The following is a 16,438-nucleotide window of genomic DNA, read 5'->3' on the forward strand; positions in this document are numbered from 1 at the left end:
AAGTTATGATCTCTGTCATGGCTGTGATAAATAAGCAGTCTTAGGGATCATGTCTTAGGTTTATTATGGTTATACTCACTTCTCTGGATACAAAATATATCTTCACTTCTATATCATATCACACAGGTAAAAGCTGAAAAATTGGTTCCTTACGTATTGAAATATTCTTTGTTTTCCCTACAGATTTTGGCCACAGGGATCTGTCGCTCAGATGACCACGTCATGAGTGGTGCATTAACTGTGCCTTTTCCAATAATTCTTGGCCACGAAGCAGCTGGTATTGTAGAGAGCGTTGGAGAAGGGGTGACTTGTGTGAAACCAGGTATAAGAAAGCGTCAAGCACTAACCAATGATAAGTAGTTCTCACCTAGCATTCACATACCCTGCTCCAATATCAAAGACACTAACATGTATGAACTCCTTTATTGCAGAGGAAACAAGTAATCCAACATTCAACCTTCACAGGGCCTTGTCAAGGATATTTTGGAGGAGAAATATGTTGTTTAAGTCTTTCTTGCTATACTCCCAAGTGATCTTTCCTATTTCAAAAGTTTTTGCCTGTTCACTTCTATTTTTATGTGACTGTGAAGTGCTCTCCCCTTCCCCAGCATTCAAAAGAGGTGCTTATTTGTATTTCACTCAAAGGGAACCAAATGTGAGCTACCATTTTGAGTTCAGACCCTCGTTAGGGTTTCCGTTCAGCAAGGAATTTTAACATGTGCCTAGCTTTGTGCATACAAATAGTCCTATTTACTTCAATGTGACTACTTTGTTAGTCAGGTGCTCAGATACCTTGCTAAATCAGGGCCCAGGTTATCAGACTTTGATAGTACTGAAATTCACACTTTATTTCACGCTTAGCATTCAAGTGACACTAGCACAGAAAGTATCTTAATTCATGTACTTAATTCATCTGCCGGACAAAAGATTTTGTTCCTGTGCCTCTTCTCTCAGAGAACACCGTTTCATTGTTTATTGCTTCTTTCACCATATTCTCTGTGCCATAGAGCTGGTAAATATAAAGCTCCAGGAGGAGGTTCTCATCTTCCTCTGCACACTGCAAGATGGGACACCAATGCCTGTACTCTTTTCCCAGTAACTCTGAACTATGAGGAGGGCTGCGCAGAGTGTTTAAGATGAAATATTAAATGAGCCAAATCGGTATCTGAATCTTGAACTGAATCCAAACCATTTTTTAAACTAGTAGAGGCCTAATCAGCGTGGAGTAGAGCGGAAGAATTACTTCTCGCCTCTTGCTTACAACACTCCTGCTAATACATCCCAGAATGATGTTCACTTTTTTTGAACAGTGTTACACTGTTGACACATATTTAGCTTGTGATCGACTATGACCCCCAGATCCCTTTCTGCAGTACTCCTTCCCAGGCAGTCATTTCCTATTTTGTATGTGTGCAACTGATTGGTATGTGTATATATGTATCCAGAGCCGTCCCGTGGGTATGGCGAATCGGGGCGACAGCCCCAGGCCCCGTGCTTTGCGGGGCCCAGCGCTTTGATAAAATCATGAGGAGGCGGGGAGGTGAGGCGGGCGGGTGAGCGGGGTGAGAAGGCAGGGCCGGCTCCAGGCACCAGTTTACCAAGCAGGTGCTTGGGGCGGCCACTTCGGAGAGGGGCGGCACGTCCAGCTGTTCGGCGGCAATTCGGCGGATGGTCCCTCACTTCTGCTCGGAGCGAAGGACCTCCCGCCGAATTGCCGCTGCAGATCGCGATCGCAGCTTGCTTGTTTGTTTGTTTGGCTGCTTGGGGCGGCCAAAACCCTGGAGCCGGCCCTGTGAGCAGGCGAGCGGCAGGCAGGGGGGAGAGGGGTGGAGGCGGGCGGGCGGACAGCAAGGAGGAGAGCGGCGGGCGGGCGGTGGGGTGAGAAGGCGAGCGGCAGCCATCGGCAGACCCCTACCAGCGGCTCCCTCTCAGCGCCTCCCGCGGATCAGATGTTTCACGGCGTCAGGAGGCGATGGGGGGTGGGGAGGGGAGAAGAGCGAGGGTGCAGCGCGCTCGAGGGAGGGGGTGGAACTGGGCAGGGAAGAGGTGTGGCTCGGGTGGAATGGGGGGGAGAAGCATGGCGGGGTGGGGCCTTGGGGGAAGGGGTGGAGTGGGTGCAGAGCCGGGGGGGGGGGGCCACCACCTAGCAGATTAGGAACTCGGCGCCTATGTCCCTGGCCCCGCACCCCACCTAGGGACGGCCCTGTACGTACGTATGGTATATCATCCAACCCTGACTGTCCCAGAGCTTCAGAGAATGTCCAAAGGGCCTGTTGCCCCATCTATTCTTGGGCTGCAATAATGGTGGAACAGTTGATATTATTATAATATTTATAAAATACCAACATTGAGCTAGGTTCTGTACATCTAGGTATGAAGACTAGGTTCTTGCCCTGAAGAATTTACAAACTATACACAAAGAAATAATGCAACAAGGAGATGAGGATGGGACAGAAATCAATGTGTTTTGAGCACTGAAGTTCTGCACATGTCTTGTGAGCATTACTGTTTTTTAAAAAGAAGAGTTTACAGCATCTGGCTTGCTAACTCCTCGATGAGGAGAGACTAGAAGCTTATGTAGGAAGTGCTTGAAGCAGGGTCTGGAGGGAAGAAATCATATTGGGTTAGGGAGAATGGGTTTCAAATGTAGTGGACTGCATGGGAGAAGGCAGAGAGAATCAAAGGCCAGGTCTACACTAACCCCCTAATTCGAACTAAGGTACGCAACTTCAGCTACGTGAATAACGTAGCTGAAGTTCGAAGTACCTTAGTTCGAACTTACCTCGGTCTACACACGGCAGGCAGGCTCCCCCGTTGACTCCGCGGTACTCCTCTCGTCTAGCTGGAGTACCGCAGTCGACGGCGAGCACTTCCTGGTTCGACTTATCGCGTCCAGACAAGACGCGATAAGTCGAACCCAGAAGTTCGATCGCTCGCCGCCGAACTACCGGGTAAGTGTAGACCTACCCAAAGAGCTGGTAAACTCACTCACATGCAAATTCTCCTCCTGTGATCTTCTGGGGAGTTGCTTACCTGTCTGCATCCCCATGTTGCAGCAGCATGACTAGATATGGGACAGAGACTCACGAGTGACCGTCAATGAATGCTTCATTTCCTGTTAATGCAGGTCTTTTGTATGGAGTTACAAAATAACCTATAAGGCCTATTTAATTTAGCACCTCTAAGCCCCCACACCAGTAGTTCTCAACCTTTCCATACCATGACTCACGTTACAACAGAATATAATGGTTGCATATAGAAATTAAACAGTTTTGGGAGGGAATTAATAAAGAGATTCATCTGATGACAAAATGCTGGCTTCCTGGATATCCCCTAACGTGTATTTAGTGCTCCAGTAAAGGGTTTTCATTTTAAACAAAACAACAAATTAATTTTTTTTATTGTTAGCAGCTAGACTTTATATTGCACATTATTGGATATGACGCTCCTCCTTTGGAATTTTAGTATAGTAAAATATGGACTGTCTTTGTAATGGAAAAGCTTTCGCACTACGTATGTACACAAGAGAAGAGACACAAAGAGGATAGATATTTAGAAATGTGGTCACTCTTCTTAGCGTACTCGGAGGAGGAGGGCTCCCCAGCCAGCCAGCCAGCATCTTGAGCCGGATTCTTTACTTGTTTAGCATCAATATTCAATGTGTGATGTATGTTAATGTTCTATTGTAACTTTGCCTTAATAAAAATGTTTTCAACAACAACAACAAAAAGTTTCATGATCGCCCTGCTATCTATCGGTAAAGAAAGGAAGGATGGTCATGACCCACTGAAAACCTTTTTGTGACTCCCAGGTTTTAAATTCATGCTCCACGCTAACGGTACTTCAATCCCCTTTCCCTCACCCCATGAGAAAGGGGAAATGTGGAGATGAGTCATTCAATTTTTCATAAACAGCATCACAAGTTACGAACAGGCAACAAAGCTTTGTCACATTCCGTGTCTCCAGCACATCCACAGCAGCTGATAGATACCATCTGTTTGAATTTCCTAATGTTTTTTGTGTTGGAATTTCCAATGAGAACTTGGTACCAATATATTTTGCAGTGAATTTTGAGTCTTGGTGAGCAAAAACATTTAGGTACTTACTAGCTACTCTGTTTGAAATGGTTGTGGTGAGAACTCGTCTGAATTGTACTCTTCCTGCAAATGTGTGTGTGTGTAATAACTGTACCCGCTACAATCTTTTACTTGTGTGGCTCTTCAGTGTTATCTGTCTGCTTGACTGAAATTTTCATAACTGCTCTGCTCTATTTCTAGGAGATAAAGTCATCCCGCTCTTTGTTCCACAGTGTGGCGAGTGTAGCTCTTGCGTAAGCCCCAAGGGCAATCTGTGCACTACAAATGAGTGAGTTTCATTGATTATTATTATTCAGGCTATGATTTAGTCATGGGTATTTTTAGTACAAGTCATGGATAGGTCACGGGCAATAAACAAAAAGTCACGCCCCTGACCTGTCCATGACTTGTACTAAAAATACCCCAAACTAAATCTTAGGTGCTGGCTGGGGCACTCCCGCAGATGTTGCTGCTCCTGGGGGCCGGGGGGTGGAGGGGGAGCTCCAGGCCCATGCTGATGCTGAGGGTAAGGGGTGTCTGGGGCCCCCCTGCCGCTGCTGCTCCAGGCGGGGGGTGGCCCGGGGCCCTGCCGACGCTGCTGGGGAGCGGCGGCCTGGTGCGCCACCACTGCTCCAGGGCAGCCTGGGACCAGTTTCCTGGGGCTGCCCAAGCAGCGGCTGGTGCGGCTGGCCCCGGGGCCGCCCGAGCACTGGCCGGTGCCCAGCTGCTCCATGCTTCCATGAAAGACTTGCAGCCTTAATTATTATCCTAAGTAATTTGATATCGTTCATGCAAAACTGACCCACATTTAAAATATCGAATTTACCCTTATTTTTGGTTGTCTTTTGAATAGCCTTGGTGCAGTTCGCGGATTAATGAAGGATGGCACCACTAGGTTTACCTGCAAAGGAAAACAGATTCATCAATTTATTAGTACAAGCACCTTCACTGAATATACAGTGGTGCACGAGACAGCAGTTGTCAAAATTGATGCAGTTGCTCCTCCGGAAAAAGTGTGTCTGATCGGCTGTGGATTTTCCACCGGTTACGGGGCTGCCGTCAATACTGCCAAGGTGAGGATTAGCATGTGCGTTTAAAGGACAAGCTCTGTTGTTGGGATAGTGCTGATTATTTGTGTGGGTCTAGTAAAGAGGGCATCAGCCTGAGAGTCAGGAGAACTGGCTTTGCTGCTGACGTGCTGTTTGACCGTGGCCAAGAAATATCATCTCTTTGTGCCTCCCTCACTTTCCCCATCTGTGAGGCACTTTGAGTTCTACAGATGAAAACCTATATACAAAAGCTAAGTAGTATTATCGCATGTTGGTTTTCTCTGTTAGTTTGTTAGTTTTTATTTATTTATCTTTTGGCTCATTTTTAGGAGTAAATAATCTTGCATTTACTGAATTACGAAAAGGTTTCCTTTCATTTATATTAAATAAATAAAGGCCTTCTATGAAATCATTGGTTCCCTGAAAGCATGGAGTTCTTCAGGGCTTGACGGTTTTCTGTGGCAACAGCTTTCATGCTGCAAAATTGGCCCAGTTCAGGTTTCTTTTTTGGCTATACTTAATGAAAAGTAGAGAGAGGCTCCAACCAATGTCATGGATGTGAAGAGCCCCAAAGTTTATATGGAGGGTTACGAATCCAAATCCCCATGAGTATCTGATTTTACAGCTGGCCTCATCTCCAGAACGGGCTGAGCCCAAAGCCCTAACCTGAACACCCCCAAACACAGGAAGGCATGAGAAATCGGGATCTAAAAGCACAGTTTGTGACTTGGGAACATCTCTAATACAAACCTATTCTCAAATGTACGCTGTGGTAGGTTTTATCCAGTTGTAATCCAATGATGGGAACCTTTACTTTGAATAGCAAAAATGCTTTCCTCCAATTTACAAGTGTAGTATCCAATACAAGCAGAGCCTAAAATGAAAAGATTGACAAGATAATTCATGCAGTGGAATCACTATACATCACTTGTATTCTAAGAGGGTCTGATGTTTTTATGATTATGCAGGTGGAACGTGGTTCTACCTGTGCTGTCTTCGGTCTGGGAGGAGTTGGCCTCTCAGTTGTCATGGGCTGTAAAGCCGCTGGTGCTTCCCGGATCATTGGGGTTGACATCAACAAAGACAACAAATTTGCCAAGGCTAAAGAGTTAGGAGCCACCGAGTGCATCAACCCGCAGGACTTCACAAAGCCCATTGAAGATGTGCTGAGGGAGCTGACTGGTGGTAATGGTGTGGACTATTCCTTTGAAGTCATTGGACGCACCGATACCATGGTATGTGACCAAAAGATGTAAGATGATGATGTTTATCAACTCCTGTCCAGAGGCTAGTGCAAAATTAATCAGCTGAGAGTTGCTTATCTAGTGTCTTGATGCACTAAGGACCCAATCTGAGGTGCTGAGTGCCTCCTGCAAGGCGTTAAGTGGAAATTCAAAATCGTGGAATCCACATGCCTCATGCTGATATTCTGGGATGGCAGGAGGAAGGAGGGGAGGGGGAACTTTGTAGAAACTTTGAAAAAGACAATATACTGTCCCCTATGCTGGCCATGTTCAGCTAGGAGGCAGAAAACTCTGAGGGCCTTATTACTCCAGTTTTATGGCATGTAACTCCATTGATCTCTACTGAAATTAATTGAGTTACACTAGTATAAAACTGGTATTGCTGCGTGGAGGATTGCATTTACAGAGATTCCTTTGCTTTCCTCTGTTTGGTGTGAGTGCAGTGGTTTTGCCCCCTCGCCCAAGGCAGCAGCATTGGGGTTCACCCCCAATCCAGCAACTCTTTCCAATCTGCAGAAGCATGAAGGCATCTGCACAAAAACCTTGTATTGCCACAGTGGTACCTGGAAGCCGGGAGCCATGCTGCCAGAGAATGCCCTTGTTATCCAGAAACCCCCTTACAGAAGGGGTTCAGGAGCACAGAGTAATAAAGTAGGTAGAATATGGATCAGCGTCAGCCCCCAAAACTTTGGGGAGGGGACAGTGCCTCAAAGAGCAGGTAGATAGACTCCTGCCTACCCATGGATCCCAGTCCACCCAGATCCTTCATGGAGAGGCCTTTGCAGGTTGGGTAATAATGGTGAGGAATGATGCCAAGGAGGCAGCACTACCCTCTTTGGCTCCCCCACCTATCAATATTTGGTTCCACCCGGCTTTTTGTCCCTCCGCACCTCACAATGGCAGATGGGCTGATACGGGCCACAATATTTATTTGATATCAAAAGGACTTTACAATATTTTCAGTCACGCAACCAATTAACAGCTTGGAGTGGAAGATGATTTCATGACGTTGCTAGTAGATAACTGTCTTTGTCTGATTATAGAGTGTTTCTTTGTTTTAAATCAGACAGCTGCCCTGGCATCCTGCCACATGAATTACGGAACGAGCGTGATCGTAGGAGTGCCTCCGTCAGCGTCACAGATCACCTACGATGCGATGCTGCTCTTCACTGGACGCACCTGGAAGGGGTCTGTTTTTGGAGGTATGCACATGAGAAGAAGTGATTAAACTCTGTTGTGTGCTTGTGAAATTCACAGATTCTTGGACCAATTATTTTCAAATTTGGGTGCCATAATTAGGTGTCTAAATCCATATTTAGACTCCTGACTAAAGGGTCTGGCTTTTCAGAGATATTGAGCACTGTTCTGCTGATCAGGGAGTATCTTGGGCCCAAGATGGGATAAAGACATTAATGAAACCCTTGTTCATTGTTACAACATTAAGCAGTTATGTAAATGTGACTTGGGGTTTCATGTCAAGTTATCACTGGTTTACTCCCACTGTAACAACCACTGTTAAAAAATATTTTACACTTTTATTAAAGACACACAGAAGAGAAAGGAAAAACTGTTAAAGCTTTTGAAAGGTAAAGTATTAAGTAAAGCTTTCGTTTGAACAATATCCCTTATTTCCTCTCCCTGTAGCTGTCTTTTATAGGTAGAAACCCTGCTTAGTAGTCTTTTTGATAGCAGTAAAGGTAGTATTAACTGTCCTTTTACGGGGGGAATGTTATATGGTCTGGAGATGTTGTTGAAGTCCAATCTTGTTTTCTTTAAGACAAAACAAGACACACGAAGAAAAGGCTAGCAAAGCTTTTTTTTTTTTTTTTTTTTTTTTTTTTTAAATGCAGCTTTGGTGGCTCGTGCTGTCTTTCACATGCTGTCTTGCTGCTGGAGAAAAAGTCTGCAACACACATCGTTTATGAGCCACTTTAAGACCTGGCAAAGTTTTACCAGCATCAGGCTATTAAACGGTGTTGCTTTTACTTGCTTCTGGTCACAGGATCCCAGCAGCGCTAAGGTGGAGTTAAGGCGGTAGATAAGCCAGACTTACTGGATAGGAAGCAAAACCGGACAGCTAGGAAAGAGGAGAAATAAGGTGGGGAATGAAAACAAAAGATAAGGGAAGGGGTCAAAGCAAGAACCCCTGGCTCACATTCCAGGTGTTCTTCAGGATTTAGCCGAAGGCTGTGAAGGTGGCAATGTCATCTGGTTCCTTCTCTCTGGCCCGGCCTTATCAGCACGCCTTTTAAGATCAGGATACGAAGGCCCAACAGTGTCACGGTGGATCCCAGGGCCCCAGGAGAGGGTGGGGGTACCAGTCATCATGGTAAAGCTTGCTTCATCCAGCTCACCCATCCCCAGATAACTATGAACTCATCCAAACTGCTCATTTAGTTGTGATCCATTAGAGCACACTTTCTTAGACTTCTTTTTGGCAAGTTTTTTCCACCAGGCTCATAGTTTGTTCTCTCACAAACCCTGAAGTTACAGTTTTATTGTCTGTTTACAGTCAAACATCAGAGGGAGCCATCTGACTCTAATTCTCATTTTATAACTTTGTTTTTGATTTCAAAACATCTCTGACCATGAGATTTTTTTTGGTACATCTGAAAATCATACCAATGGAAATAAGATTCAGGTTGCCTAAATACTGACTTGAGCCCAGCTCCCCAGTGGGAAGTAGGCACTTAAATACCTTGAGGATCTGGAGGTTGGGTCCCTAATTTAGGCCCCCATGATTGAAATAACTCTTATAGAAAGTCATTTAGAAAATTAAACATTAGTTCTAAGTTGTCACACACAAAAAAACCTATTTGGAGTGACCCAGGTTAAAATGAATTGAAGTGTAGAGTAAATTGATAGAACTTTTATCACCAATTTCAAATGCCAACACTGACTTTTCCCCCCCCATCTTTCATTTCGTCCAGCATATTTAAAAGATATGTGAAAAAAGAATGTGTAACTAAATGGCACACTTTGAATTCTAAGTACACTCTGAGGTTCTGAAATACGTTAGGGTCTGTAAGCCATTTGGAGCCTCTTGAAGGGGGCCCTGTAGCTCTGATACATCCCACTTCAGTGATGCCTGTAGGAAATTATAAAATCCAGTTTTCTGTTTAAAAAACGTTAGGGGTACACGGTTAGTTTGCGTAGCCAGCGTAAGTCAAACGGAGTGATACTGAGTGGGAAAGGATTGTACGGCAGGAAAGCAACTGGCTGGATTCTATAAAGTTTAATTTGCAGACATTTGAACATTTGAATTTGTTTAAAAACTGTAGAATTCTTGTAAAGAAAGTGTTAAATTGGTTTTAGGGTGCCAGCTTGATTCCACTGAATCATACTTTCAACTTAATATCTTAATAGGACTCTTTTTTTAACAATGTTTTTTGTTTGCACATAGCGTTCCATGGGTAAATAAATGTACATTGACAAGTCCCAACAAAGTCTCGATTGATGCATTGCTCTGCCAAAGAGCTTACCTCTTAATTTAAATCTTCAGGGCTATAATATTCACCAACATTTAATTATTTTTTCACGTTTATTATTTCAGTGGCAGTATGTTGCTAGATAATGTACAATCTTCTGTCTTTCAGGCTGGAAGAGCAAAGATTCTGTCCCTAAACTAGTTGCAGACTACATGGGGAAAAAATTCAACCTGGATGCATTAATAACCCACACTTTGCCTTTCGATAAAATCAACGAAGGATTTGAACTACTGCGGGCAGGGAAGAGGTGGGAGTCATTTATTTATTCATCTTGTAAATACCATTTTAACATAATGCAATAAAAAGCCGAGCACTGACAAGAGTGGACTCTAAGAATTTAACCCTGCTCCCTCCACCCCCAAAAATCAAGGTTAGCACCACTGTACTGTAAAGTCAAAAAACAAATGCTAATCCCAGGTTCTTGATCCTGGAATTGCACCTCAAGTTATCTTCCGTACTCTGTACATTTCCATTCATTGCTCATCAGAGGTAATTTTAACTTTTTAAATCATGCTGTATTATTGGAGGCCCTCAATTTTTTGGTAAGTGACTTGTGATGTTCCAGCAAGTATTTTATGTTCTCCAAAAGAAGAGGTCGTGATCCATCATTGTTCCTTAACAATACAAAGTAACGAACAAAACTCTTTCCCTGGAAGAGAATTTAAATCACTGTATTCATTTAAAATTCTGTCCTTGTAAGCATATATGAGGCTCCTGCTGGTTTCAAGGGCTTTTTTTTTTTATTTCCAAAGTGAGACTTTATGGGTTCTAATATAGTTAATATAAACTCAGGCTGTAGTTTCATGGGTGATGTCATCAGAATCACTTTGGCTTTGGTGAGCTGCACCCAATGGAAATAACGGGAAAGTTCCCATTTGTAAGGGGGGAACAAACAAACTTGGCAACCTTCACATCTTAATATGACTGGAGCCTCCCCTTTTTCAAGCATTAAGATATGTCTGCAAATCATACACATTTTTCTGCTCTGAAGTGATGCGAGTCACTTCTAGCTCCACTGAAGTGCGTGGAGTTACTCTGGACTTATACCTGTGTAACAGAGGAAAAGAATTTGTCCTTTCACACTTTTAGCTTTATTCAAAGGAGCTTCTAGTTCAGGGGTGGGCAAACGACAGGCCGGATCCGGCCCGTCAGGGCTTTGGATCCCGCCCGCGGGATTGCAAGCCCCATGGCGCAGCGGGGCTAAGGCAGGCTCCCATTTTTGTGCTTGTTTTCAAATTCTAAGTCCTAGTGTGGTGGGAGAAATAAGAGTGTCACGTTAATAATAAAGTTAGTCTCACTGAATTTTGACAGGCATTTTCAGAAAGAGGTACGGTTCAGCTGAGCAGTTATTAAATTTTTTTTAAATTGTTAGTTAAATGGGAGCCAGAAACAGGGCAACAGACCTAAAACTGGCTATATTGTTCCTTCCCCAAATGTGTTAGGGCTATTTTCGCCAAAGTTCAATTAGAATGGTAATCTTATCTGCACCTACTAATTGGAATTCTTTCCATATCTTGCTGCGTCCGTCTGGGTATTCTTTTCCCACCATTTAGAAAGGTCCCTTGCTCTTACAGTAGTGCTTCCCACATTTTTGAAAGCTGAGTCCTGCTTCAGGAAAATGAAAACAATTGTGCCTGCACTCTCTCGTGCCTGCCAACAACCCTGTCGTCGTTGTTAAATGCCTATATATCTTAATGTGTATGTCTTCCATGCCCCCTCCTCACACTTTAGGAGACACTGCTGCAGCTCTTCATAATATGATTCTTCTCCTCCTTTCTTCTGTCTTTCGGGGATCAGTGAAATAGTTACCATCTGTTGAAATGAACAGAGCAGCTCAAACCTCAGAGCTACTGTTTTCGGCTCTCTGCAAACTCAGGCAGGCATCTCTGCATTGGTTATGCTCATGTTTTGAAGGTGTACTTCACAACCGTAACAGCTAGAGACTCACTTTTTCTAAATGAAAGCTGAGACTGAAGAGCAGGCTGTCCCAGGGAGATGTGCCCCACAGTTTGGGAGAGCCTGCTTTACAGAAAGCATGTAGTGTAGAACCAGCAGAAACTGGATTTCAATTTGATAAGTGATAGAGGAATTAAAACTTACCCTCTCTGGAAGGGAGAGAACCTTTCAGTAGTCTAGTTGATGATAGGATAATATTCATTCTTGACATGAAAGCAAGAGGATTGCATCTCAGGATTTCATTAGGGAGGTCTACAATGATGACAAAATAGTTCCTCTTAAAGGAAGCCACATATTCAGAATAAGGTATGCATAAAGGCTGCAGCACTAGGAAATTTACTCTTGGGAACTGTCATAAACTGGAAAGGGGATGACTAAATGACCCCATGGGGCTTTTCCATCTCTAAATTCTGTGATTAATGGCCAAAGCAGAGATGGGCTCATGAGTGAACTATATGGCACAACAATATCTGGAAGACACAGATGTTACATGAGAAAGGAGTGTTTCCTTATGCATTTCTACTCAGCTAAATTTGCAATCAGCTCTTTTATAGTTCAGCCAATAGCATGTCCTAAATCTTGTGAAATATTAGCAGTTGCATACTGATGTTTGGAACATCAATCATTAACCTGACTTTTTCTATTTCAGTATCCGCACTGTCCTGGTGTTTTAGGATCGGCATGGGGGTTATCAACAGCATGACACATTTCATCCAAATTCTCCTCCCTGCAATTTTTATATCGTGAAATCATAAAACAAAGTGTGGAAAGCCTTGGATGATTCTTTGCTACTAATAGCTGAGTAAAATGGACCAAACGAAATTTTGATTAATAAGGAAGAATCTTTCTAAGATAAGGAGGAAATGAATCTGCTTCCTACCAGGGTATCCTACAAATGTCCCTCCATTGGTGATTTCTTTAAATCTTTTACACTGTTGCCCCTTTCTACCCTGAATCCTCGCTGTTTAATTAGTACAGTTATAAGCATATGAAATCTACAGTACTTGACATCTCAAACACCAGCAGGGCCGCCCAGAGGATTCAGGGGGCCTGGTGGGGCAAAGCAATTTCGGGGGCCCCTTCCATAAAACAAAGTTGCAATACTATAGAATACTATATTCTCGTGGGGGGGGCCTGGGGCAAATTGCCTCACCTGCCCCCCGGGCGGCCCAGAACACCAGTATTTTGTGAAATGCCTTGATTCTTTTTTTTTTTTTTTTAATTGTTGTACTACCTGATTCCATATGAGGTGAGAGAGAAATGTTTCTTTAGGTCTTTGTCTAGCATCCTACGAGGTGTTAATTTTTCCTCAGTTATGGTCCTTTATCCATCTTGAAATAATTTGATTTTCTGAATATCCAAGAGAAGAAAGTTATTGTTTTAAAAAAAATAATAATAATAATATCCAGGAACAGTAACTCCAGTGCAGCAGTTCTCAAATTGTGGGTCACAACTTCATTTTCATGGGGTTGCCACAGCTGGCGTTAAATTTGCTAGGGCCAAAGCTTGAAGCCCAATCCCTGCCACCTGGGGTGGCTCGGGCTTTGAATCTTTGTAGTCAGAAGGGGGTCACATTGCAATGAAATTTGAGAACCCCTGTTTTAGTGATTAAATCTTTTAATATATTACATAATATTCAATGGTGTACTGCAAGAAATGTATGGCATTAATTAGCAGGATAGTGGAGAACTCTTTTTTATTTACTACTTCTGATTCAAGTATCTAATATTTTAAACATCATTCATTATATCTTGTCATTTGCCTTTTTAAATTCTGTTGAACCTGCAAGATGCTCAGTGCCCTCAACTGCCTCTGAAAGATGGCGTCCTAAAATCTTTCCAAGTTTGTTTCTTCCTTTGAACTCCCAACCCTCTCCATCTGTCTACTGTCACTCAGGACTGAGAATGCCAACAACCAAACACTGAATGCTTGACTTGTTAACTCCAATTGATGACATGTAACTAAGTCACAAATCTAGATACATGAGAGTGCTATGCCACTGCACATATTGCTCATTTTGCAGTTTCTTTGCAGTTTCAACTTTCATAACTCTGAAATCAATGTATGTTTTAAAAAAAAAAAAAAAAAAAAAAAAAAAATCAGGACCATTTATATGCATCTTGTACTCCTGCATGCTTAAATTAGTTGTTGGGCTGATCTGGGAGGAATGTAGTTTTGGACATTGGTCCACTTTGTTTTTAATCCAGAAAACTTGTACATGGGTCCAGAGCTTTGGAAATTAATTAAAGCAATTAAATTAAAATGTGCATCATTTAGCATTATTACAATGTTTCTATCAAAGGCTGTATAGTTATTTGCACCGTTTAAATACAGCATCGTAACAGACAGTGGAATATGACTGCAGTCTGAGAGATTGTGCAGCTTGGAAAGGATGGGATTGTTATCTGTTACCACTTGCAACAAGGAGAGGAGAACTCAATTTCAGTCAATAGCTGTAAGAATTTTTGTTTCTTATTTAAGCAAGTAGACATTCAAAAGTTGCTCTGGATGTTAACATAGCCTTAACTGATGAAGTCCTTGATCTGTATTGATTCTATCAATATGAAATGTCCTTGAGAAACTATAACTCTCAGTTAAAACCAGCTTATTCCGAGGTTGAAGAATTAGACTTTACTTGTTTACCACCATATCGCTATTCAGGCTTACTGTGCACTTTGCTCAGAAAATGTACCTAATATTTGATCACATTTTCAAGCTTTTCTCCACAACATTCCGGCTAGAAATGTACTTTAAAAAAATTTTAATGAAAGCTGAGATTGTCACATAAACACACGACTCCAGGAATTAGAGCTTCAAGAAAAACACCAAATATCATGAGACTCAAAAGAATGAGCTCTCCCCAGTAGAGGTTGTGACTTGATAATAGGCTCAACCACCTACCATATTTTTAGTGTTGTAAAAGTGATACAATAAGAAAAGCCTGAATCGTAACCCCTGGGCCTGGTGCGTGCATCCCAACAGGAAGAAACCAGATTCAGATGACATGGTAAATATTTTCTTTAAAGGAAAAACATAACTGAGAAGCCATTTCAGACAAGAACTGGAATCTTTTAGACTGGTCTGTATTTACAAGGGTTGCACAACAGCTTTCACAGCACTATTGCAACTCTTGCGCCTTTTTTTGTTTTTTTTAAAGCTCACAATATTTACACAAGAATCCGAGCTCTTTTTTTTAGAAAGGTTCCTAGACTTAAAGTGTATGTTTTACATAGCAGCTGGGAGCATGCTTCCCTCTTGAATTCTACTTTGAGTTGATGGGTGCTGTTCCCTGGGAAGGTAGCAGAGTAAGCCAGAGTGGAAACCTACATATGATAAATCAGCAGTTCTCAACCTACACCTTCAAAGCTGAGTCAGTGTGAGCCTTCAGACTGTTGTTAGATTGCCCTTGGATATTCTGGTGATACTTCTAGCCTTGCAGTGAAATTAACCTCCATCAATAGTGGAAACTAGCTATGATGGAGGTTGCTACACTTTTAATCAGAGGTTCTGGAATATGCTTTAGAAGTGTTGCTGCAGTTGAAATCAGATGAAATGCATACCTGAAGCATATTGATAAATTGGAGAGAGCATTCAGAGAAGAGTCATTGAATTCAATAGGTGTCCTTGCCCTGTGGTGCCAGCTGCAACAGGGGCTGTACAACCCCTTTCATGACTCTGTGCACCTGTGTCTGCTGATATTTCACTCTTGCCATCTGAATTCAAATGTCCAATAAACGCCTTCCAACCCTGATATTTTATGATGGTCACAATCACATTCTTTATTTATCCCCCAGGTTGCAGCCAATCTATAAGAAAGAAAAAAAAATGGTCATTTTGTAACCCAAAGCAAAGCATTGAATAACAATGAAATGCCTTCAAACATCCTTACAAAACGGTGGGGGGGGGGGTTAAAAGGGTTTCCAAAAAGCAGCAGAACTGAGGCTCTGTAACTAGTCCCAGGGGCGAGTCGCTGCCACCCACGCCGCATTCGGCGGAGCAGGACCCCCCCGCGAGCTGCAAGCGGGGCCCCCGGCATCTCGGTGCCCTCGCGTTGGGGGAGCGGGAGCGGTACCTTCCCTGACGTTCAGCAATACGCCGGAGTCACGGAGCCCGGGAGCTCTCGGCGGCCCGACCCGGCAGCGAGACACGCGCCGCTCCGGCCTCTTCCTTGCTCTGGATGCTGGAGCAGCCGCCGCTCTCTCGCGCGGGAGCCGCTTCCGGCTTTGTACCCCGCCCGCGCCTCCCCATTGGGTAGGCAGGCGACCAATGGGACGCTGTTCCCAAATGCGCATGCGCCGGTCAGACCAGCTGGTGGCGCCGGAGGCTGAGCTACAGCCTGTGCTCCCCCGGGCTATTGGTTTGTGCCAGGCTGCTGCTCTCACCCCAGCAGCGTATGTTGCTGCCCCCTGTACCCTCCCTGCCTGGGCATTGAACCACAAGGCCCTCTCCTGCTTGCCTGAGGCCCTCCCTCCTCCCTCACGGAGCCGGGCCAAGCACTGAGGGACACAGAACAAAAAGACAGTATCCCGCCCCGCCCCAAAAGGGGACTGTGACACGAGAGAGAAATGAGCACACAGCAGCAGACGGGGCAGAAATAACCAACCCTCTGTCTTATTTTATCACTA

At 43.7% G+C, this 16,438-nt stretch overlaps 1 protein-coding gene and 1 long non-coding RNA gene across 3 annotated transcripts; one reads left to right on the forward strand and one right to left on the reverse strand.

Moving 5' to 3' along the window:
- The first annotated feature begins 222 nt into the window (after window positions 1-222).
- Window positions 223-12,487, forward strand: LOC135878915 (alcohol dehydrogenase 1A-like). The gene is made up of 7 exons (XM_065404661.1): window positions 223-322; window positions 4,278-4,365; window positions 4,930-5,149; window positions 6,094-6,360; window positions 7,436-7,571; window positions 9,966-10,104; window positions 12,463-12,487. The coding sequence occupies exons 1-7, from the start codon at window positions 223-225 to the stop codon at window positions 12,485-12,487; spliced, it is 975 nt and encodes a 324-aa protein (XP_065260733.1).
- Window positions 10,093-16,005, reverse strand: LOC135878916 (uncharacterized). 2 transcript variants are annotated; one of them, XR_010561428.1, is made up of 5 exons: window positions 15,886-16,005; window positions 15,374-15,619; window positions 13,048-13,163; window positions 11,958-12,065; window positions 10,093-11,102 (listed from the first exon to the last, which is right to left on the reverse strand). It is a non-coding gene; the product is annotated as an uncharacterized LOC135878916 (long non-coding RNA). The 2 variants fall into 2 exon arrangements; XR_010561429.1 differs by lacking the exon at window positions 13,048-13,163.
- Between the last annotated feature and the right edge of the window lie 433 nt (window positions 16,006-16,438).

Source organism: Emys orbicularis, chromosome 5 (genome assembly GCF_028017835.1).
Source record: "Emys orbicularis isolate rEmyOrb1 chromosome 5, rEmyOrb1.hap1, whole genome shotgun sequence".
Lineage (NCBI taxonomy): Eukaryota > Metazoa > Chordata > Testudines > Emydidae > Emys > Emys orbicularis.

What these genes read in the sequence shown, in the direction of transcription:
- LOC135878915 (XM_065404661.1), top strand. Translation starts at nt 223, where the DNA reads ATGAGTGGTGCATTAACTGTGCCTTTTCCAATAATTCTTGGCCACGAA. An exon ending in GGTGACTTGTGTGAAACCAG is followed by an intron (nt 323 to 4,277) that starts GTATAAGAAAGC and finishes CTCTATTTCTAG; the next exon opens with GAGATAAAGTCATCCCGCTC. An exon ending in TTGGACGCACCGATACCATG is followed by an intron (nt 6,361 to 7,435) that starts GTATGTGACCAA and finishes GTTTTAAATCAG; the next exon opens with ACAGCTGCCCTGGCATCCTG.